At 35.5% G+C, this 25,993-nt stretch overlaps 1 protein-coding gene across 2 annotated transcripts in view; it reads right to left on the bottom strand.

Annotated features, from left to right (window-relative positions):
- The window catches only part of ADAMTS6 (ADAM metallopeptidase with thrombospondin type 1 motif 6), a 333,068-nt gene that overhangs the window by 13,210 nt on the left and 293,865 nt on the right, over positions 1–25,993 (bottom strand). The window contains exons 22-24 of one of the 2 annotated variants that reach the window (XM_017548588.2): positions 19,559–19,763; positions 3,593–3,769; positions 601–757 (exon numbers count right to left, since the gene is read on the bottom strand). In XM_017548588.2, coding sequence (XP_017404077.1) covers positions 601–757; positions 3,593–3,769; positions 19,559–19,763 — 539 coding nt within the window. Of the gene's footprint in view, positions 1–600; positions 758–3,592; positions 3,770–19,558; positions 19,764–25,993 lie in introns of those variants that run through there. The other variant, XM_037745748.1, reaches the window with a different exon arrangement.

Raw genomic sequence — 25,993 nt, forward strand, 5'->3', positions numbered from 1 at the left:
GATGGGGGGTGCATCTGCTGTTAATAAAGGGATTTCCCAATGTGTAAGAAACACAGAAATTCCAGAGCACAAAGACTTTTGTCCTCTTTTATAAACAGCTATATAATTATTTTTCTACTTTTTCACGATAAGAAAATTGGCACTTAAAATGCAAGTAGTTTCAAACATATGCTTTCATTGTTTGTATAACAAGAATGAATTTAAATCTTCAGGATGATAGAAATCCATTCTCATATCCAAAAAGAAACAGAAGTTTGAACTTCAAGAGTGGTTCATTAGACAACATCTCTAAAGTTCTAATATAAATCAAACATAGAATATGAGGCTGGATATGACCTTAGGGATTATCTACTCCAATTTCTTATTTTATAGATAAGTAAACTTAGCTCCACAGAGGTTAAGTGACTTAAAAAGGTCATAAAATTAGTTAAAAGGTCAGGAAAAATCTTTGGTGTCCTGATTGCAGTCTGCATATAAGCAGCTTTCACAAATGCTCTGCTCAAACCAGACTACAGTAGTGGGTTTATGGGCTCTTCAAATCTTGGGAACAGTAAAGTGAGTCATTAGAAACCACAGGCCCCTCCTCCATGGACAACTTACCTTCAGTATTAGAAATGGGGTTACTGTCACATTTGCTTTCACACTGCTGCATTGATGGAGGCCGAATAGTTTCTGGACAGTCACTAGATGCCTGTCCGGTGTAGGTGAGACACTGCACAGTTCTCATCTGCTGACCAAGGCCACACTGAGCAGAACACTAAATCCAAAGACAAAAATAAAATACTCATTTGAACAATTTACAGGAGGTAAAAAATATACTTTGTCACTTCAAATTCAACGTAATATTAACTTTTTTTTTTTTTTTTGAGACACAGGGTTTTGTTATGTTGGTCAGGCTGGTGTCAAACTCCTGGCCTCAAGCAATCCTCCTGCCTTGGCCTCCCAAAATGCTGAGATTACAGGCATGAGCCACCACACCCAGCCACAATATTAACTTTTAAAGCCCAGATGTAGTTCATCTTTGAGAGGTGTATGATTAGGTCATTATACTATCAAACTGGTTTGGATAGTCAAGGATCATGTTATTACTCAAGCAAATAGACTGAATATAGTTCCCAGGATATAATACACAGAGATTTCTTGGGCTATCACTCCAACAATTCCATGCAAGGCTGGTAAACTCTAGCAGGAGTGTCATGAGAAAATTCTTGTGATGAAGTAGAATAATGAGAGATTCTAGGGCCAGGAAATCATGATTGCTCCCCATTTATTATACGTGTGCAGGTAAATAACCTGATGGCTTGTTGGATTGCCTGTATGCACTAAAACTATTAGTTCAATATAATAGCAGTGGCGACTGTGGAGCCTACTGATGGGGTCAGTTAAAAAATAAATAAATAAAAATTTTGAAAAAGAGCTTGAATAAGTCCCTAAGGGATTGCCAGTCACACACATGTAGGGATTTCCACAATTTAAGGGATTGCCAGGTACAGAGAAGTAGTCTGTGTTCACCAATTAGCATGTTTTCCTCTCCTTTTGCATCTACTCTGGGATTCAGTCATTTCAGGATTGAAGTTGCTGTCTGAGAGACTTAAGTTTCAGTTGGGACTGATCAGCTGCTGAGGCTGAAGAATAAAGCTGGGTTGATCTATGGCCTGCCATCCAGAATACCAGAAAGCCATGAAATGTGGGATCAAAGCCATGAGGAAGTAACTGGTACCAGCACAGGGGATGGTGATGTTTACAGGATCAACAAATTGAAGGTCTGTTGGATTCGTTTGCAAAAACTCTGAATGCACCCACAGGACTTGTAAGGATATTCATGAAGAACCTTTAAAAAAGGTGTTTTCATACAGAATAACAAATAAATATACTATAAAATATATTAAAGCATCTTTGAAAATGTATTTTCACTGGTTATTCTGAATTTTAGGAAACTTAGTTGAAATTGTAAATGGGAAGAAAAGGACTTGACAACATTTAAAAGAATAATCAAATTGACAACTGTAAATTTGGCAAAATTACTAAAACACAAAAACTTCCAACTTTTATATAGTACACTGCAACAAAGAATATATAGAGAAGGAACTGCATGCCTGGTTTAAAATAAAAATCATGAGCATGTCTGCCCTGATTCTTTAATAGCATCATATTAATCATGTGCTGTGAAGCTGTCACACTTCTACAGTGAAACAATTTGACACTTAACTGCATACAGTGCTTAACATTGTCATGTGTATTCTACATGAGCATATTGTAAATTAAACTAAATACTGCTAGAGATACGTATAACATTACTTATTTTATGATTATATTTCTTTTTCTCCTCACAGGGCCGAGCACAGAGCAAGTATACTTAATTACCTTCATGGCTACTGAAAATCTTTGCCCTCTCTCAAATAAAAGAGGTGTCTAGAAATTACTGTACTCTGACAATATTGAATTTTAGCCAGAGTTTTGGCAACTACTTATATGAAATGCCATTTTTCATAGGTAATGGAAGGCCCAGAAAAAAAAATCATATTGGCATAAATCACAATGTGCCATTATGATTTACTTGGGTCTCAAATATTAGAAAATGACTAGCTATAAGGTCAGTTATGAAACTACAGGATAAGGGCATTGATTGGCTAGATATTTTCTTCCTGGGGAATTATTTTTTAATGTAGCCTAGTAGATTTCCTCCTTGACATTTAGAAGAACAATAGTTAATTTTCCTTCTATCTAAATATACCAACTGGGTCTTTTTATTAAGAATTTTTTTAAATTGGCAAATAAAATTATATCTGTTTATCATATATGACATGATGTTTTGAAGTATATACCCACTGTGGAGTGACTAAATCCAGTTAATTAACATATTACTTCACAAAGTTTTATTTTTGTTTTTATTTTTTATGTTTGCTGAGAACCGACTTGTTTTTATAGAATTTAAGGTGACCTACAGCAAGATAACACAATTTAAAAGTAGATAAGACAGAAAAAAGAAAAAATAAGAATTGGAACTTAAGGTAGAAATGAGTCTAATATAAAAATACATACCAGAATTCCTATATATTTACTTTCCAGTTCATAATGTATATCAAATAAAAACAGATCAATTGATGAATAAACATTAATAATATTTCAAAGATTATCAATCGTATTATCAAGCTAATTAAAAATCCCACAATTTTTTTGTGAGTTCAAGAGTAATTATCTCTATTTCACAAGTGGAAAGAAGACACTGTTGTTAACTGATTTGTTCCTTTATCAGTTGAGGGAGCTGGGACTAGAATCCCAAGTTTTGGTAGTTTGTTCAAATCTCTATCTGTTAGTCTATTTCTCTTTTAATTTTAACCTAACAATGGATCTGAAGAATAGAATCTAAAGTGGGAAGTTTGTGGGTGTGGGAGAATCATTGGCTCACTCGTTATGTGTCCACATGTGGCCTCTGTGGTTTGTGTACCGTTTCACCCTCATGCCTCATACCTTGACTTCTACGTGTTAATTCTTACTCATCTCCCAAGTCCTTACAATGATCATACAAGGAACCTCAGGTTTGGGTCTCAAGGAGCTATTTCTGCAGAAGCCCACAGTACAAATGCCTTACCTGGCCCCAGTCTCCAGTGACCCAGCGAGGAGGAGGGCAGCGGCCCAAACTGCAGCGAATGCGGACAGGAGGTTTGCCTTCCTCTGGACACTGTGCAGCTGAGAATGTCTTAGAAAGGTCGCTGCTCTTGCACAGAACAATCCGATGCTTGAATCCTGGACCACATTTTGGAGTGCACTGGAAATAAAACAAATCAATCACGACAGTTTAAAGACAGAGGAAAATTTGAGGAAAGTCTTTCTTCAAGTAAATGTGTTATAGTATAGAATATATGCATGTATATTATACAAAATCTCTCAGATACAAAATTCCTTAAAAGTTTTTAGGCAAAGGTATTTTCATCTTTTTCCTAAGTCTTTTAAGAGATAAATCCAACATTTGCTTTTCTTGGCTAACTCATTTTCTTGCTCTACTGGGGATAGGTTGATTCCTCTATTCTTCTCTATCCTTGGCCTCATTCAGCTGTGATAAGATTCTGCTAATTTTTGGAATGTGGAATCCTTGGTTTCCTACTTGGTGGGTGTGGTCTTCTAAAAAGAATTTGTATGTTGTTAGTAGACCACAAGAACTTGTCTCTGTGAAGCAAGTTCAGGGTTGATTTAGATAAACTATTCTTAGGTCTGGTTGCTAAGCATACTTGGTCACAGGTGAAGGTTTCTTGCACAGAAAATCTCTGGACTTTTCCCTGTCCATCAATTACAAATCTAAGGAAGTTGTTCATTAGAATTGGATCTGTTTGTTCTTGGTACTGAGGGAAGGATGCTTTTCCCTATGTCACAAATCTTATATACCTCATCTCCAGGTGTTTCTAGAAGTCACCTGTTTAACATGGTAGTTGACTGGAGTCTTCTAACTTTCTCCCCTGTATGTCTGGACCCTTTCTTAAAATCTGTATTTCCCCTCAATTAAGTGAGGACCTTAGCCAAACAACATTTGGAAGCACTGTATATGATGTACCTTTCATGAAAAAAACATTTCCAGATCTCCTACAGGAACCACACTAGACTGGGGAGATATAAAATGAATGAAATAGTCTCTACGCTCAAGGAGCTCAGAGTCTTATTTAGGAGACAGACATGGAAACACAGGTCAATGTTAAAAGTATCATATAAGTGTATGTAGAACACATAAATTATCATGCCCCTAACCCCATCAGCCTGTTTTATAATTATGTATTTCATGTCTTCTCATCTCTACTACACTATAAACTCCTTAAAATTACTCCATTTGTTTCATCTTTGCATGCTTATGAGCATGCAAACATACATGTGCGCATGCACACACACACACGCACCCCAGGATCCAGCTGAAGACTGAGTAAACACTCGATAAACATATGCTGTTCTTTTTCTGGAAAGGTGACAGTTTTGATTTACTGTTAGGTAAATCAAGATGTACTAGTTTTAGATGGGGATATCTAGGTGAACACCATATACACATACACGCAGGGGTTTTGTTAGGGGGCAATCTTTGAGCCTGATGTATGTCACAGAAAGAAAGTGTTAACATTTTTTTCAGGTGGAAATCAATTATTCAATGCAAACTCTTTATTACAATGAATATAATCACAGAATACATTTCCTCCAACTTAGAAAAGGTTTCATTAAGATGCATTTTGAAGGAGGATAACACAGTTTTTTCCAATACAGCTCCAGAAGAGGCTTTAGTTAGGGAGTGAAGATCAAGAGAGAAATTCCTGATTCCTGTTATTCCTCTTCACAGCCAAATCAATATACTCATAACCTGGTGCTGCCTCACTCTACCCATACAATCCATCACTAGGTCTTATTAATTCGATTCCGAAATCTCTCTCACACCTGTTGATTTCTCTCCATCTCTACTGCCGCTAACCTTACTTCAGACAAACATCATTTCTCATATGAAATTTTGTAATGGCTTTCTAGTAGGTCTCTTGTTTCTTCCTCTTGCCTCACTTAAATCTACTCCCTAAACTTCAGTCAGAGGGATCTTTCTAAAACACATATCCAGTTATACTGCCTTCTGATTAAAAAAAAATCATTTAATAGCTTACTATTGCCTTCAAGATAAAAATTCAAACTCTATATGTGCTTACTATACCACAGTAGTAAGGCCCTACTTACCTCTTGAGGTTCATCTCTCTATATGTCAGCCATATAAAATAATTTGCAGTATTCTCCAGTGTTAGCCCAGTGTCAGGCACAAAGCAAATAGTGTTGTTGCAGCTACAGTAACTACTACTACTGCTGCCACTAATAGCATCTATCATTTAATAAATACTGTATCTACCAAGTGTGCTAAATGCTATAATTTATATAGTCCTTACAACTCTCCTATTAGGTGGCAATTATTATTGTTTTTAAAATGGGAAAACTTAGAGTGACTGGTAAAAAGTCACACATATATGAAATGGTGGAGCCATTCTAATACTAATTCTGCTAAGTGTTTTCTGGATGTCAGGCCTGTACTATGTATGTACTTTGTATGTATTGTCTAATTTAATACAACAATCACTTATATTTCAAGAAACCAAGGAATGTGATAATTTCTGTAGCATGAAAAAAGCCCTAATCTAAGTCTTTGAGCTTGCCTCAGTTGTGTCTAGTCCATTTCTATCTCTTGAACTTTTTCCACTTATTTTAATCTACTTCATGCCAAGTCTCCTCCACTGTTCAAACTGAAGACTTACAGGATTTCTGCCACTCTCTTAACGCTTAATATTATCATTGATAACAATAACACTACTATACTACTTTCCATTTCATTAAAGATTAACAGTTCAGAAAATACTTTTAAAGACAATATTAAACATTATTAAACAAATTTTTAAGAATTATTAGAGATGAGAAAAGCTTAAGAGACTTCATTAAAGATAAACAGCAAAGGTTAAAGCTGGAACTAAATCCTAGGCCTTGTGACCATACTTTAGGGCCTACTCATTATCCATTTCTCTGTTATTACTGTATTCACAGGCTGTTCTTAGTATTGGCAAAAACAAACTCATGACAATACATAGTAAATATAAATTATTATCAAAATGAGTTGAAGTATAAAAGGATACAAGGCCACTTCATCCTTACATTAAGCAAAAACATAGGATTTATAGGGAACTCAGTTTTTGTATTTTGAGGCTATGATTAATTTTCTAATGGGATCGTTCATTGAAAAATCCACTTGTGCCACTCCCCTGCCTCCTTCACATTTTAAAATCATGTGTATGTGTATTAAAGGCTGGGACATACATCTCTTGTTTATGCTAATAATTTTTTCCAGTGGCAAGAAGCTTCTATTATTATTTTAAGAATGTAGTAATATCTAGCTGCCTTTTCTAAAATTATTTGTCAAGTTGTGCTTACCATTAGTAGAGACAAAGAACACAAAGACAATTCATTCATCTCCTTCTAAGAAGTCCCCAGGAAACCCAAACCCAAAACCAAACCAGGCATGGTGGCTCACACCTGTGAATTCCAGTGCTTTGGGAGGCAGAGGTGGGCAGATCATGAGGTCAGGAGTTTGAGACCAGCCTGGCCAACACAGTGAACCCCCGTATCTACTAAAAAAAAAAAAAAAATTAGTTAGGTGTAGTGGCATGTGCCTATTGAGCCAAGACCATGCTATTACACTCCAGCAGCCTGGCCTGGGTGACAGAGTGACACTCCATCTCCAAAATAAAAATAAAAAAAGAAGGATAAAAAGACAAAGCAGCATTAATATTTATTGTATCATGTATTGTTCTAAATCCTTGTCATGTAATAATCTACCTAATCTTCATAGAAACTCCATGAAGTGAGTACTGTTACACATCCATTTTACAGGTGACGAAACTGAAGTGCTAAGAAGTATAGACAAATCCCGATGGCGGTTTTCTGCTAAAAATAAAGCTCTGAAAGATAAATGCAAAAAGACTAATCCTCTGTAGAACAATATGCAATTATGTGCAAAGCTAAACATATAATGACACTTAGGCAAGAAATCATTTTAGAAAAATTAAATCTCAAAATTTACTACTTTAGTCAAGGATATTTTATCTTATCGCAGCAGAGGTACAGAGATTTTCAACCAGATTTTCAAGATAGCAAATGAACTGAAAATCAACTAGATTTTCCAAGACAGCAAATAACTAAAAACTACATTGCTGCCACATTTGTTACTCAGTGAATACACCAGGCTTGAACTCTGCAGATCCAGCCACAATTATTACGTGTACACAGCCAGAATCTCAACTCTGGTCTCTGTAAATATTGTACTTCTTACGGGTGATTATAAAATTAAATGTTTAAAAATTGGTTGTAAGTATAGTAAAGGCACAGGGATGCCACTTAAACCTAGTTTATTTAAGTAGAACTCTAGCAAGTCCTTCTGACCTTACGTCAGAGATGTTCAAGCAGAGATGTCCTTAGTTTGTTTTTATATTTACTTATTCTTTCTGCTTTCTTGAGCCTAAATTTCATTTCCCCCTCTTTACTGATAATACAGTATCCTTTCTTTATCCGCAATTTCATTTTCCACAGTTTCAGTTACCAATGATCAATGGAAGTCTGAAAATAGATGAGTACAGTGTAGTAAGATATTTTGAAAGACAGGTTACATTCACATAACTCTTATTATAGTATGCTGTTATAATATTTTAATTTTATTATTAGTGTTAATCTCCTACTGTGCCTAATTTATAAATTAAACTTTATTATAGATTTGTATAGATAGGAACAAATATATAGTATATATAGGGTTCAGTACTATCTGCAGTTTCAGGTATCCACTGGGAGTCTTAGAACATGTCCCCTGTGTACAAGGGGGGACTACTATCAATGTGTTTGTCCATCTCAAGACCTCTGTTTTATTAGCTATGTAAAAATAAAAACAAGTATTTCTAGAAAAGTAAGATGAATCACAGTTATATATGTGACTACTAGGCATTAACTTAATTATGAATGCTTTGGAGTGTTCTCTAGAGATAATCATTGGCCTATATCCATGCAAAGAGTATGTTTTTGCATAACTTTTGAGTGTGCAGTAAGATCTATTAGTAATAATTAGAAATTGGAATGCTTAGTTCAATGATAAATTTTTTTAGATTAAAGAATACTTATAAACATCAAAATTCATCTCACTCTTTCTCATAATAAACCTTTAGGTAGCGGGGTAGAAGATATTAATTCAGTGGTGAGCCTATTCTTTAGTAAAATTATTCCTCATTATGTGGGTAAATACCTATTTTTCCTCTTTACTCATATAATTAGAATCTCATGATTATTTAAAATCTGACCAGACCATCTGTTTTTTGTTTTCATCTTAGGGGCATATAGGAGGTGACTTTTATGAGAGATGCACTTATGCTTCAGCTTAATGTTGAATGACTAAGAAGCAGCAAAATTATATTTTGCAGAAAAAGTATTTGAAACCAAGGGAAAACAATTTGGCCCTCACTTGTAAAAGAAACATTAACATTTTGGGGTTACACTGAGTTCTCCCTAGAGAGATGAGTTTAAATTACTTAGTCAAAGGACCACAGTAGAACCAAGGAGTATGCAAGGTGATGACACAATTTTCTTATTAAGCAAAACACAGTCCCTTGTAGGTAGATTTCCCCCATCTTTCTTAAGTAATGCTACCTAAACATAAGTACTATAAAATCAGTTGAGTAAGATACCAGTTACCTACTTGTCCAAGAATAAGTACAAGAAATGTATCTTTTTCAATGGGCATTATTCTGTAGGAATCAAATAAACCATTCTGATACATCAAAAGGATGGGTTAGGACTGCTGGAACCCATCCACAGTATGCAGCAATGCTTTCAAGAGCTATTTGCCAAGTGAGGGCAAAACCAGAAAACTTAATTTAAAAGTCCAACATAGCCTGGGTGATCCCAAGTATAGATTACAGGACATGCAAAAGCTGTGCCTTCATTAGTTCCACAAAAGCCTGCTGATGAGCCATTTTCCGCCAAGGTAATTTAACATTTTTTTTCTTTTGGCATAAGTACTGGGTGGGTTTCACTGATGCTGGCTTTACAACAATGGAAATTTTATATTGGAGTAGCCGGCAAAGAAAAGGAAAGGGTCAAAGGGTAAATTCCTCTTGCTACAATATGTTTTCACCAGTTGAACCTCACCCTTGTGGTTAGCAGAACTCAGACAGCTGATAGTTGGAGTGGGGAGGGGGCAGAAAGAGGAGGATTTCATGGGTGTGTCAAAAAAAATTGTGTGAAATATTTGCCAAAGGTTAACTGAAAGAGACTGAATACTGCCTGCCCTTCTGCTGGGACCTTCTCTTTTCATTAGTGGGAGGTGTTCTATTACTTTGGGAAGAACAGGCTTCTTGTTTTCATTTTGTTCTCAATAGCTACTCAGACATCTATTTAATTTAATGTTATTTATTCCTATTTATTGTTAACCCATCTAGAGAAGGGAAGAAGTGGGCTGCCTGGCAAAGTAAGGGAATGGAAGTGTGAGAGTAAAGCGCCCTCACATACCCCCCTTGGGGAAATAAACAGAAGAAACAGTATGGGGCAAAAACCATCTTTTACCTTGAACAAAGGATGATGACAGTGGTAAAGATGGTGCTCAACTGGAATTTTAGCTGCAGTTTTCAATCTATGCTTACCTTGGAATTGTTTCCTGTCTGTGAAAAGACAACAGCACTTCCCTTGAACAATGCTTTATCTGAGGTGATAGTCCCCACATGCGTACTCCAGCCCCTCAGCACCGTTTCTTGACCCTAAGCTTTGACTCGGCCATGTTAAAGAGTATTGCAGAAATGTGATTAAAAGTGTCCTCAGCTTATATGTACATCTTCAGGCAGCCTCTAGAAATGCCTAAGCGCCTCTTAAAGCCATGTGAGTGAGTCATTTCAAAGACTGGATAGATAAGAATCAAAATTCTAAGAGAAGGGTAAGGTCAACCTATGTGAAGTTGAATTCTGAAGGGAACTTTAAAAGCATTTGGAATGGAAGCATATCAGCTAATATACACAAGCTATCTCTCAAGGTGATTGTATTTGGTTGTTTTCTTTAAAAACATATAATGATACAGAAGAGTGTAGGTCAAAAGATCAGTGTGAAATGAGGCTTACATGAAGAAGTTTTGATATTTTAGCGGTTGGCAGCAATTTCTTCTAGAAATTTCTCAGAAGGCATTCCTTCTGCTTATGAAGGGTAATATAGTATAAAGTTCTGTATTCCAACCTTCCTAGTACCTATCACTATCAGTCTTTCATTTATTCTTAAAAACAAACCCTTTTCTCCCACTCTGCTTTCATCACCCACTCTTTGTGTTTCTGTTCAGTTGTTTCTTTTTTTAGGCATAACTTCTCTAGCTTCCCTGTTCTTTTCCCTACTCCCAACTCTATAGCCCTCAATTCTCAGCTCAACTCACATCAACTAAAAAGGCTTCTGATACTACTCCAGGATACACTGCCCTTCTCAGCTCTGAATTTCTATATTAATTAAACATTTATGCCTCACAATCCACTGTTTTATTACACACTGCCTCATATGTATTATTCTCTGGTTGTTTCATGGATATTTTTCATTTACCCAAGCTTACACGATTCTTTCATATTCCCCATGGTGCCTATCCCAGTATGTTTAGCAATCACTCAAACTTACTGATTTGACCGGAAGCCCTCAAACTGTGACAGCCAATCATCAGGTCTCTTATTAAGATTTTCCCATAACAAATTTCTCATACCAATGAATATTTATGGATTTCTATAAGGGTCCTGGGCACTAATGGGTACAACTCTGTAGAATGTCTATTCTTTATCAATGGATTTTATCTTTCAAATGAATTTAGGAGTTAATGCATCCCCTGTTAGGGAACAGAAGAGTCCATACTGTTTTCCATAACCATGGACAGAATAATACCAGAATATTTCTACATATGATTGAAATATATAACTAAAAAATCTAACTTAGGTAGGCAGAATGTAATTGCTGGAGTTAGAGTATGGCCAGGAAACTTGGAAGAACACTCCCAATTCCTGCCAAAGATTCCATGGATAACCACAACTGGTCAGAATCTCCACTTCCATGTACCATCTTAAAAACAGTGCCTCTTTCAGTCTTGTGCTTCCGGGAAAATAAGGCCACTCAAGCACCAAGATTCACAGGGGAATAGTTACATCCAAAGGTTCCTGAAGAACAAGGTTTAATCTTTTTGTTTGTTTTTTGACAAATGTATGAGGTCTACAGGAAATACCCAAAGCAAGTACCACAATGTTTCTGGCAGGATATATTAGAATAGAGTCTGAGATGCATCCTGTTTTGCTAACTTGAAAGAAATATCACTGGTTATATAGCAAGGTACTTATTCTTAACACTAACACACACTATAGAAGGCTTCAGCTCTTCTTTGGGAAATGTGGAAAATGATATAGTATGCATATCTATATGTCTCATGGATACTGAGGAGTAAAAATTGACTACCTCTTACCTTATTTTTCATAAGGTAATTTTTCTGAGTGGCTCTGGATTATAATAGGCTATTTTGTACACATCTGTGCCAAGAAAACATTATCTTGGTCAGGTCTTCTTCACATAAGTGAAGGGAAGGATCAATTTCAAATTTGACGTTTTGCTGTTATAACCTTCAACTCCGTGTTTCTTCCACAGTTGCAGTAGAAGAAATAAAAATATCTAGATATAGATATGTCACAAGTGATAATGAATTGATAAGTATTCATACCTAAGAGTTATGTAATTAGGCTGCAACATTACTTGAAAAAAAGATATTAAAAAATTGTGCGTTCCAAATGAGACCCTAAAAAAGGCCATTCTAGGTCTTCAGTAAGTTTTGGGGTAAGAAAGATTCTTGACTTTCCTTTTGAACTTCAATTTTTAATCATATATCACATATTCTGAACTTGTGATGTACTCAATAGTAAGAAGTAGAAAAACCCCTTATAAGAGTACTCACTATAATGTTATTTTAATTTACTTTACACTTATTTTTAATCAAATTGATGACAAGTTTCTTGCTAATTTCCCTTACCCCCCAAAAAATGCTTACTTCCTGACAAGCAGCAATAAAATATAACATGGCCAGATTAACTATTACATAACCCTTACTTGTTGAGTTCTAAGGTGCTCAGCTGTCTTTAATATTAAGTGCTTTGGCGTAGATAGTTAAGACATCTCAAAACATATAGCCTCAGATTTCCTTACCTCAGACCAGTCCAGAGCCACCCACTGTGGTGGACATGACTGGTTGTTGCAGGACTCTTTTTCGACAGGCCGGTGTGTTAAACAACCACTGTAGTCCAGCGTCTCCTCCTCAGAAGGCCCGATCTTCCTGATGCAGAGCACTGCCCTTGTGCGCATCCCACCGTCACAAGTCTTGCTGCACTCCAACCAATCCCCAATGAACCACCTGCAGCAAGATGTGGAAGAACACAGAAAAGCATTTCCTCAGTGCATCCAGAGATTTTTAGCAAAGTGAAGGCACTTTCACTGATGGACTACATCCTAGAAGGGCTGACATTTCAATGTTGGTTAATAAGACAAATGGCAAATGAAAGAGCTGCTAAGGAAAAGGCCTATACTGTCATTTACTTTCTAAAGTGCAGTGTGTGGGCTTTGGAGCATGCAGAACCAGGTTCAAACAAGTGCACTATGTCTTTAAACCTCTTTTATTTTTCTCCTTTTTAATTACATTCTAAAATGAGGATAACAATGATTAATCTCATAAAATTGTCAAGAGGGTTAAATAAGGTCATATAGATATAAAGCTCCCAGTGGTGTGCTAGTAAATGTTTAACCACAGGCTCCCCATGCAGGGGGGTGGGGGAGTTCTGATTTGTGGCATTTGCCACTTTTTATACTGCAAAAACCTCACTAGGGCCAATTTCAAGCTACCAGCTTGATATACTAAAGGTGAACAGGAGAAGATATGCTAATAATAGGGTCCTATGAACCAATACTGGCTGGCTCCAGCACACCACTGAATGCTTCTAATATAGTATCTGGCATGTAACAAACAAGAAATAGTAGCTATTTTTATTATTATCACGTTGAAGCAGGTTCTCCCATAATTAAAAATTTTTATGCTAAAACCACTCTAAGGAAGCTGGGGATTTGTTTTTCAATTTCCAGAAATAAACCTCTATTAAGATAGGACTTGAATGTCCTTATAGGGACAGAGAAAGCCAGGTAGCCATCCTGAGGACATGGGAGTCTTAAAACACCTTCAGCAAGAGCAGAGCTCTGAGCTGGCTCTATGAAAACATGGAGATTTCTTGTTTCAACCTTTTGGCTCCTATAAACCTAATGTGGAAAGAAATGCAAATATCTTAGAAAANTTTGGGAGGCAGAGGTGGGCAGATCATGAGGTCAGGAGTTTGAGACCAGCCTGGCCAACACAGTGAACCCCCGTATCTACTAAAAAAAAAAAAAAAATTAGTTAGGTGTAGTGGCATGTGCCTATTGAGCCAAGACCATGCTATTACACTCCAGCAGCCTGGCCTGGGTGACAGAGTGACACTCCATCTCCAAAATAAAAATAAAAAAAGAAGGATAAAAAGACAAAGCAGCATTAATATTTATTGTATCATGTATTGTTCTAAATCCTTGTCATGTAATAATCTACCTAATCTTCATAGAAACTCCATGAAGTGAGTACTGTTACACATCCATTTTACAGGTGACGAAACTGAAGTGCTAAGAAGTATAGACAAATCCCGATGGCGGTTTTCTGCTAAAAATAAAGCTCTGAAAGATAAATGCAAAAAGACTAATCCTCTGTAGAACAATATGCAATTATGTGCAAAGCTAAACATATAATGACACTTAGGCAAGAAATCATTTTAGAAAAATTAAATCTCAAAATTTACTACTTTAGTCAAGGATATTTTATCTTATCGCAGCAGAGGTACAGAGATTTTCAACCAGATTTTCAAGATAGCAAATGAACTGAAAATCAACTAGATTTTCCAAGACAGCAAATAACTAAAAACTACATTGCTGCCACATTTGTTACTCAGTGAATACACCAGGCTTGAACTCTGCAGATCCAGCCACAATTATTACGTGTACACAGCCAGAATCTCAACTCTGGTCTCTGTAAATATTGTACTTCTTACGGGTGATTATAAAATTAAATGTTTAAAAATTGGTTGTAAGTATAGTAAAGGCACAGGGATGCCACTTAAACCTAGTTTATTTAAGTAGAACTCTAGCAAGTCCTTCTGACCTTACGTCAGAGATGTTCAAGCAGAGATGTCCTTAGTTTGTTTTTATATTTACTTATTCTTTCTGCTTTCTTGAGCCTAAATTTCATTTCCCCCTCTTTACTGATAATACAGTATCCTTTCTTTATCCGCAATTTCATTTTCCACAGTTTCAGTTACCAATGATCAACGGAAGTCTGAAAATAGATGAGTACAGTGTAGTAAGATATTTTGAAAGACAGGTTACATTCACATAACTCTTATTATAGTATGCTGTTATAATATTTTAATTTTATTATTAGTGTTAATCTCCTACTGTGCCTAATTTATAAATTAAACTTTATTATAGATTTGTATAGATAGGAACAAATATATAGTATATATAGGGTTCAGTACTATCTGCAGTTTCAGGTATCCACTGGGAGTCTTAGAACATGTCCCCTGTGTACAAGGGGGGACTACTATCAATGTGTTTGTCCATCTCAAGACCTCTGTTTTATTAGCTATGTAAAAATAAAAACAAGTATTTCTAGAAAAGTAAGATGAATCACAGTTATATATGTGACTACTAGGCATTAACTTAATTATGAATGCTTTGGAGTGTTCTCTAGAGATAATCATTGGCCTATATCCATGCAAAGAGTATGTTTTTGCATAACTTTTGAGTGTGCAGTAAGATCTATTAGTAATAATTAGAAATTGGAATGCTTAGTTCAATGATAAATTTTTTTAGATTAAAGAATACTTATAAACATCAAAATTCATCTCACTCTTTCTCATAATAAACCTTTAGGTAGCGGGGTAGAAGATATTAATTCAGTGGTGAGCCTATTCTTTAGTAAAATTATTCCTCATTATGTGGGTAAATACCTATTTTTCCTCTTTACTCATATAATTAGAATCTCATGATTATTTAAAATCTGACCAGACCATCTGTTTTTTGTTTTCATCTTAGGGGCATATAGGAGGTGACTTTTATGAGAGATGCACTTATGCTTCAGCTTAATGTTGAATGACTAAGAAGCAGCAAAATTATATTTTGCAGAAAAAGTATTTGAAACCAAGGGAAAACAATTTGGCCCTCACTTGTAAAAGAAACATTAACATTTTGGGGTTACACTGAGTTCTCCCTAGAGAGATGAGTTTAAATTACTTAGTCAAAGGACCACAGTAGAACCAAGGAGTATGCAAGGTGATGACACAATTTTCTTATTAAGCAAAACACAGTCCCTTGTAGGTAGATTTCCCCCATCTTTCTTAAGTAATGCTACCTAAACATAAGTACTATAAAATCAGTTGAGTAAGATACCAGTTACCTACTTGTCCAAGAATAAGTACAAGAAATGTATCTTTTTCAATGGGCATTATTCTGTAGGAATCAAATAAACCATTCTGATACATCAAAAGGATGGGTTAGGACTGCTGGAACCCATCCACAGTATGCAGCAATGCTTTCAAGAGCTATTTGCCAAGTGAGGGCAAAACCAGAAAACTTAATTTAAAAGTCCAACATAGCCTGGGTGATCCCAAGTATAGATTACAGGACATGCAAAAGCTGTGCCTTCATTAGTTCCACAAAAGCCTGCTGATGAGCCATTTTCCGCCAAGGTAATTTAACATTTTTTTTCTTTTGGCATAAGTACTGGGTGGGTTTCACTGATGCTGGCTTTACAACAATGGAAATTTTATATTGGAGTAGCCGGCAAAGAAAAGGAAAGGGTCAAAGGGTAAATTCCTCTTGCTACAATATGTTTTCACCAGTTGAACCTCACCCTTGTGGTTAGCAGAACTCAGACAGCTGATAGTTGGAGTGGGGAGGGGGCAGAAAGAGGAGGATTTCATGGGTGTGTCAAAAAAAATTGTGTGAAATATTTGCCAAAGGTTAACTGAAAGAGACTGAATACTGCCTGCCCTTCTGCTGGGACCTTCTCTTTTCATTAGTGGGAGGTGTTCTATTACTTTGGGAAGAACAGGCTTCTTGTTTTCATTTTGTTCTCAATAGCTACTCAGACATCTATTTAATTTAATGTTATTTATTCCTATTTATTGTTAACCCATCTAGAGAAGGGAAGAAGTGGGCTGCCTGGCAAAGTAAGGGAATGGAAGTGTGAGAGTAAAGCGCCCTCACATACCCCCCTTGGGGAAATAAACAGAAGAAACAGTATGGGGCAAAAACCATCTTTTACCTTGAACAAAGGATGATGACAGTGGTAAAGATGGTGCTCAACTGGAATTTTAGCTGCAGTTTTCAATCTATGCTTACCTTGGAATTGTTTCCTGTCTGTGAAAAGACAACAGCACTTCCCTTGAACAATGCTTTATCTGAGGTGATAGTCCCCACATGCGTACTCCAGCCCCTCAGCACCGTTTCTTGACCCTAAGCTTTGACTCGGCCATGTTAAAGAGTATTGCAGAAATGTGATTAAAAGTGTCCTCAGCTTATATGTACATCTTCAGGCAGCCTCTAGAAATGCCTAAGCGCCTCTTAAAGCCATGTGAGTGAGTCATTTCAAAGACTGGATAGATAAGAATCAAAATTCTAAGAGAAGGGTAAGGTCAACCTATGTGAAGTTGAATTCTGAAGGGAACTTTAAAAGCATTTGGAATGGAAGCATATCAGCTAATATACACAAGCTATCTCTCAAGGTGATTGTATTTGGTTGTTTTCTTTAAAAACATATAATGATACAGAAGAGTGTAGGTCAAAAGATCAGTGTGAAATGAGGCTTACATGAAGAAGTTTTGATATTTTAGCGGTTGGCAGCAATTTCTTCTAGAAATTTCTCAGAAGGCATTCCTTCTGCTTATGAAGGGTAATATAGTATAAAGTTCTGTATTCCAACCTTCCTAGTACCTATCACTATCAGTCTTTCATTTATTCTTAAAAACAAACCCTTTTCTCCCACTCTGCTTTCATCACCCACTCTTTGTGTTTCTGTTCAGTTGTTTCTTTTTTTAGGCATAACTTCTCTAGCTTCCCTGTTCTTTTCCCTACTCCCAACTCTATAGCCCTCAATTCTCAGCTCAACTCACATCAACTAAAAAGGCTTCTGATACTACTCCAGGATACACTGCCCTTCTCAGCTCTGAATTTCTATATTAATTAAACATTTATGCCTCACAATCCACTGTTTTATTACACACTGCCTCATATGTATTATTCTCTGGTTGTTTCATGGATATTTTTCATTTACCCAAGCTTACACGATTCTTTCATATTCCCCATGGTGCCTATCCCAGTATGTTTAGCAATCACTCAAACTTACTGATTTGACCGGAAGCCCTCAAACTGTGACAGCCAATCATCAGGTCTCTTATTAAGATTTTCCCATAACAAATTTCTCATACCAATGAATATTTATGGATTTCTATAAGGGTCCTGGGCACTAATGGGTACAACTCTGTAGAATGTCTATTCTTTATCAATGGATTTTATCTTTCAAATGAATTTAGGAGTTAATGCATCCCCTGTTAGGGAACAGAAGAGTCCATACTGTTTTCCATAACCATGGACAGAATAATACCAGAATATTTCTACATATGATTGAAATATATAACTAAAAAATCTAACTTAGGTAGGCAGAATGTAATTGCTGGAGTTAGAGTATGGCCAGGAAACTTGGAAGAACACTCCCAATTCCTGCCAAAGATTCCATGGATAACCACAACTGGTCAGAATCTCCACTTCCATGTACCATCTTAAAAACAGTGCCTCTTTCAGTCTTGTGCTTCTGGGAAAATAAGGCCACTCAAGCACCAAGATTCACAGGGGAATAGTTACATCCAAAGGTTCCTGAAGAACAAGGTTTAATCTTTTTGTTTGTTTTTTGACAAATGTATGAGGTCTACAGGAAATACCCAAAGCAAGTACCACAATGTTTCTGGCAGGATATATTAGAATAGAGTCTGAGATGCATCCTGTTTTGCTAACTTGAAAGAAATATCACTGGTTATATAGCAAGGTACTTATTCTTAACACTAACACACACTATAGAAGGCTTCAGCTCTTCTTTGGGAAATGTGGAAAATGATATAGTATGCATATCTATATGTCTCATGGATACTGAGGAGTAAAAATTGACTACCTCTTACCTTATTTTTCATAAGGTAATTTTTCTGAGTGGCTCTGGATTATAATAGGCTATTTTGTACACATCTGTGCCAAGAAAACATTATCTTGGTCAGGTCTTCTTCACATAAGTGAAGGGAAGGATCAATTTCAAATTTGACGTTTTGCTGTTATAACCTTCAACTCCGTGTTTCTTCCACAGTTGCAGTAGAAGAAATAAAAATATCTAGATATAGATATGTCACAAGTGATAATGAATTGATAAGTATTCATACCTAAGAGTTATGTAATTAGGCTGCAACATTACTTGAAAAAAAGATATTAAAAAATTGTGCGTTCCAAATGAGACCCTAAAAAAGGCCATTCTAGGTCTTCAGTAAGTTTTGGGGTAAGAAAGATTCTTGACTTTCCTTTTGAACTTCAATTTTTAATCATATATCACATATTCTGAACTTGTGATGTACTCAATAGTAAGAAGTAGAAAAACCCCTTATAAGAGTACTCACTATAATGTTATTTTAATTTACTTTACACTTATTTTTAATCAAATTGATGACAAGTTTCTTGCTAATTTCCCTTACCCCCCAAAAAATGCTTACTTCCTGACAAGCAGCAATAAAATATAACATGGCCAGATTAACTATTACATAACCCTTACTTGTTGAGTTCTAAGGTGCTCAGCTGTCTTTAATATTAAGTGCTTTGGCGTAGATAGTTAAGACATCTCAAAACATATAGCCTCAGATTTCCTTACCTCAGACCAGTCCAGAGCCACCCACTGTGGTGGACATGACTGGTTGTTGCAGGACTCTTTTTCGACAGGCCGGTGTGTTAAACAACCACTGTAGTCCAGCGTCTCCTCCTCAGAAGGCCCGATCTTCCTGATGCAGAGCACTGCCCTTGTGCGCATCCCACCGTCACAAGTCTTGCTGCACTCCAACCAATCCCCAATGAACCACCTGCAGCAAGATGTGGAAGAACACAGAAAAGCATTTCCTCAGTGCATCCAGAGATTTTTAGCAAAGTGAAGGCACTTTCACTGATGGACTACATCCTAGAAGGGCTGACATTTCAATGTTGGTTAATAAGACAAATGGCAAATGAAAGAGCTGCTAAGGAAAAGGCCTATACTGTCATTTACTTTCTAAAGTGCAGTGTGTGGGCTTTGGAGCATGCAGAACCAGGTTCAAACAAGTGCACTATGTCTTTAAACCTCTTTTATTTTTCTCCTTTTTAATTACATTCTAAAATGAGGATAACAATGATTAATCTCATAAAATTGTCAAGAGGGTTAAATAAGGTCATATAGATATAAAGCTCCCAGTGGTGTGCTAGTAAATGTTTAACCACAGGCTCCCCATGCAGGGGGGTGGGGGAGTTCTGATTTGTGGCATTTGCCACTTTTTATACTGCAAAAACCTCACTAGGGCCAATTTCAAGCTACCAGCTTGATATACTAAAGGTGAACAGGAGAAGATATGCTAATAATAGGGTCCTATGAACCAATACTGGCTGGCTCCAGCACACCACTGAATGCTTCTAATATAGTATCTGGCATGTAACAAACAAGAAATAGTAGCTATTTTTATTATTATCACGTTGAAGCAGGTTCTCCCATAATTAAAAATTTTTATGCTAAAACCACTCTAAGGAAGCTGGGGATTTGTTTTTCAATTTCCAGAAATAAACCTCTATTAAGATAGGACTTGAATGTCCTTATAGGGACAGAGAAAGCCAGGTAGCCATCCTGAGGACATGGGAGTCTTAAAACACCTTCAGCAAGAGCAGAGCTCTGAGCTGGCTCTATGAAAACATGGAGATTTCTTGTTTCAACCTTTTGGCTCCTATAAACAGCTTCTACATAGCTAATGTGGAAAGAAATGCAAATATCTTAGAAAAAAATAACATGTCTCACATTTGTAGGTATACTACATCTTTACCCTAAAGTCATAAACTTTCACATATATAATTTCAGGAGGTTTGTGGGGGGTTTTTTTGCAACACTTCTGCAGGACTCACTCTTCTGGATACATAAATTAGTCTAAGGGATGTAACTCATGATCTAAATCAGATCAATGAGAATTCTGGTTTAGAATTTTTATATCTCAACTAGAGCAAAAGGGATCCTTTCCCTTTGTGACCACAAAGGTGCATAAGAAGATGAGTAAATATAAAGCTCCCAGTGGTGTGCTAGTAAACGTTTAACCACTGGCTCCCCATGCAGAGGAGTGGGGGAGTTCTGATTTGTGGCATTTGCCACTTTTTGTACTGCAAAAACCTCAGAGTTTTTGTGAGAGCTGTAATGGCCATGTTCCCTGTCAGGTGGAATTAGCTGATTTCAAAGAATGCAGAGGAGCTAGAAAGTCTGGATGGTGTATGAGTCCTTGATTCCAGCCATTTCTCAAGCTAGGTCCACCCTTATACTTCCCTTAGCTTTGTTACATAAATCTTATGTGCAGAAGCCAGCTCAAGTTGAAGTTTTGTTATTTGCAACAAGGGTCTTGACTGACATATTGTATTTCATTTATTAAATATTTGCTGAATGTCTACTACATTCAAGGCATTGTGCTTTGTTTTACAGAATAAAGCAAGACCTAGTTAGGAAAACAGTTTTCCAAAATCATGAAAAGAGCAATGATGTAATCAGGACTAGATTCCCCATCGTTTGCTATTTCAATCAAAATTCATTGTAACATTGCTGAATAGTAAAATATAGGTTACAAGCATGGGATCACAAGCTACTTTCTTCAATCCATAATTATAAATTATGCAGTTATTCTCAATGGAGAAGCTCAGGGTATTGACTGGGAGACTCCCGAGAGAATAATATGAAAAGTGTAAGAATAAATTTCTCACTATTTCTGTTAGCATAGCTCCAATGTGCCAGTTTTGTATATGGAAGATAATACCTTAGTGAAGTCAGAGTACTAGTATCCTAAATTGGAGCCTGCATTAAGCCAATTAAGCAACGCTGGCCTTTGTTCATTATTATTTGTATTGTCTTTACTTATAAAGAAAACCAGCATTTAGAAATACAGTTACGTAGTTTTTCAAATTTAAATTATATTTTACCAAAATCTACAAATTTTCAGCCTAAAATTCATTTAAGAATGATGATTTAATTTTGAATTTTAAAAATCTGACACATTTTTTTCTAAGCCATTTTCCAAGGAAGATTTAAAGTAATGTTCATATTCTTTCCTTTCTGTTTTCCACAGATGAACATAATCGCCAGTTGTTAGTACCATTTTTGGTAAGGAGGAAAATGTGTACTGAAAATAATAACTTGTATGCCAGCCATAGTGAAACTCTGATTCAACTTTGCAACAGTGATTTCATCACCAAGATTAGGGGATAAAACAGAAATGTGTATAACTTAGTCACACCACCTCCAGCCATGATCTCATTAGTTCTCATAATGTAAGTGGGATGGAGGCCTTCAAATTAAACACAGGTGCCCCAAGTAACCTCAATGATTCAGAAGTGTTGCAAAGGTTCAGGGACACCTTCTCTTTTTATTTCTTGTCCCCTCTTCCATTCCATCTCTCCTCAGAAATTTAACCTAGATGTATCACTCCAGCCTTTAACTTGGAATATATGAAAGTAAAAGTATTAATCACCCTCCCAATTTCCATTCTGACTTTAACTCTGATTTCAGGCTTCACACTCAGTCCCTGTTGCATCTTTATTGCTCATCATATCATCCCTTCCTATGTCTCTCTGAAGGATTAAATCACACCCTAGTTATTTAAACAGTTTTGCAATTCTACCACTGCATCTGCTTGTCTCAGTTTCTCCATTCTCCCACCTAGTTTGAGATGTACTGCTTCACTTGTCTTCCTTCTCCAAATATTTGACCCTCTGATGGTATTCTTTTCTCTGTCTTCTTTCCCTCCTCTAGATTTGGTGGTAAAAATATGAATACAGAAATTCTCTGTGGGAATATAAATTTCTGAATCGTTATAGCTGGAACAATTCTGGGGCTGTTTCTTTCTGAGCTTTCCCCAACATATAGTGATCAAATTGTCTTCATCTTCACAAGTCCTTCATAGCCATCAGACACTAACAATTAGTGGGATTCATGTTAGAGTGTCTGAAATAGAGTGATTTGCTGCAGCCTGTGTAATCTGACCTACAGTTCCAATCTCTTATTATTATAAACAATAGTATAATTTGGAGAAGGGAATAAGAGAGACACTATAAAAACTTTGCCCCAACAAGAATATTTTTGAAGAAATAATCATCATAAAATCAGAATATTATTTTTTGCTTTTTAATTTAAAGGAAAATGGCAGAGCATATGAAAATAAACTGATATTAAATATTTGGATTAAAAGAGAGATTTCCTAGGCTTTGTCCCAGAGTCGGGGTCTAATCATCAACCTTTTTTATAAACACAACATAGCAAATTTTAAAAAATCTTCAGAATTTGACAATAATATCTTTACTCAAAGAGAGATTCAGTTATATAACCTATTGTCTACTTACAAAGGTAAAAAACCTTCCTATGTTTTAAATTAACTTTTAGAAAAATTTCAAAACAAAAAGTTGTTAAGAAAAATTAAAAGAATTTTTTTTCATTTCTCAGGTAATTGGAAAGTGAAACCCATATTAAGCAGAACTCTCTATGTTCTAAACATTATACAGTCAATATTTTTCTAAATTTTAAAGAAATCAATATAATAAACATCTGAAGTTGTGGCAACTGAGAATGTGTCAATGAAGCAAGCAAAATTAGATGTGTAAAAGTGCCACCAGACATTTGATTTGTACCTTACAAAGTTGGTGATGTCTGATATAATAAGAAAAACATCACCAGATATTAGCATACCTCAGTCTATGAAATGATGGGAGTTAACCTAAATAATTTCTATGATTCTTCCTAGGTCTTAAGTTTTGGAGTTTTATAGATAACTCTGATGAATCTTTTTCTAAACTTAAAATAAGGGATAATAGTTGTCCATGGGTGAGGTCCAATGACTCAAAATAATGATTAAACATTATACCCTAAAATATACCATTAAATAAAACTTAGCCACTGGATAAAATTTAATTTCTTCCCACCTTAAGCTTCCTTTAGCACTTTTGCTTATAACTCTCTTGTACTTAACATATTTTGTCTATTATAGTTATTTACATATATATGTAAATACATATATATGTAAATATGTATATATATATTTGTCCAATTAGATTACCCTCAGGAAAGAGAACCATTTCTCCCAAAGTACAGTGTCTTCTAACTTGCAGTTGATTAATAAATGTTTTTAAATTCTTGGTCACAATATTATTAAAATGAATAGTTCTCTTGTTTTCACTTCTCTGGTTTTCACAATTTTAAAAACCACAGTATCATACAGAAATAATATTTATTATTCGAGGATTCTTCACATGAGGTCATATGCAGAAAAACTCTTGCTATTAAAACATGGCATGGTAAAAACTGAACTTGGCCTTTTTCTTTGGAGTCCAGCTTATTTTTTTTTTCTTATGGATGGGGACTAGTTTCTTATCAATTATATCCTTTAATATTAATTCCTTTTCTTTTTTTTTCCAATTGTTTAAGCCCATGTCATGGATCCCACTACTTTCATTCATAGTCACTTTACTACCTTGACAATTATACTCTTTCTCATAAAAGAGTTGTTGCTATGAACATGCTAACTTTCCCCTGCAAGGCCTTCTCTGGGTCTTCAAAGTCTTCCGAATAAACATAATATTATTTCTCTACCAATGCCTCCTTTGTCTAGTCTTCCTAGTCCTCTGTCATTTTCTCTTTTATGGACAAATCTTACTGTTCTCCCTTTTTGTACACTGTACTTATAAATTCTCCCAATATAACTAAAGACGTTGGAAATATTTCATTATTTGAAAACATACTTTCTGATAAAAAAATACCATTTAGAATTATAAACTAATGGTATAGGGAAAACAATAATCATTGAAAATAAGTATAGATCCCTTCCTCAAATCAGGCAAAACATTTCAGATAGATCAATGTTTACATTAAAAATAAAAAAAGAAACTTTAAAAGTATAAGAGTGGGGAAGACCTTTCTAAACAGTATACCAATGAAAGACATAAAAGTTTGACAGTTTTCTTAAGATTTTCTAAATTTTATAAGTAAAAATAGATTAAAACACCATAAATAACATGGAAAATAGATGACAAACTAGGAAAAAATATTCAGAACATAGGTAAAAGAGTTAATTAATATCCTTAATACATTAAGAGTTCATGCAAATCAATAACAAAATGATAAATACTTCAACAGAAGTACTGAAATATTGATAAGTAGTTCAATAGGACAGGCCGTGATGAAGAGAAGCAGTACAAACGACCACTAAACATAATTTTTAAATGTTCAGCTCCATCAGCAGTCCAATATATGCAAAATAAGACAGCAATTAGATGTTGGGGCTTTTTCCCCTATAAAATAATCAAAGATTAATTTAAAATATCCATAGCCACTGTTGTTCACTTCCAGGAAATGGCATTCTCATAGACTGTTAGTAGAAATATACATTCGTACAATCTTTCTGGAAAGCAATTAACAATATGATCTCAAAGACTAACATGTGCTTCCATTTGAACCATATATTATTTTGTTATTTATTGCAGTATTGCAAGGGATCAAAATAAAAAATACATCCAAAATTGTTCAACACTATAATATCAATTTAAATAAACAATCTCATGTCTACTAAATGTTGTCAAAGACTTCTAATGTTCGAAATATTGAGAACTGACTATGAAGTGTCATAAATAGTATAATACAATTTTATTATATACACATGCCTCTGTATACATAAAAATCCTAGAAATATATACATCAAAGTACTAACAATGGTTTATAGGTTTTTTTGTTTTCTTCTTTTTGCTTACCTGCCTATCACATGATCATCTAAAAAAAATCTCTTTCTTCACACTCATTTAAAGTCTTATTAAATTCAGTAGCCTTTCTATGATTTCTATTTCTATAATACCAATGTCAATTGGGAATCTCAGATGGCCCTGATGTTTGATGGTTTGACCAAAACGATTTTTCAACTTTACAATGGTATGAAAGCAATACACATTTAGTAAAAACTGTACTTGAATTTTTGAATTTTAACCTTTTCCTACCCTAGCAATATGCAGTACAACAGTTTCTCTAGATGTTGGGCAGCAGCAGCAACCTGCAGCTCCC

This window comes from Cebus imitator, unplaced genomic scaffold (genome assembly GCF_001604975.1).
Source record: "Cebus imitator isolate Cc_AM_T3 unplaced genomic scaffold, Cebus_imitator-1.0 Scaffold211, whole genome shotgun sequence".
Lineage (NCBI taxonomy): Eukaryota > Metazoa > Chordata > Mammalia > Primates > Cebidae > Cebus > Cebus imitator.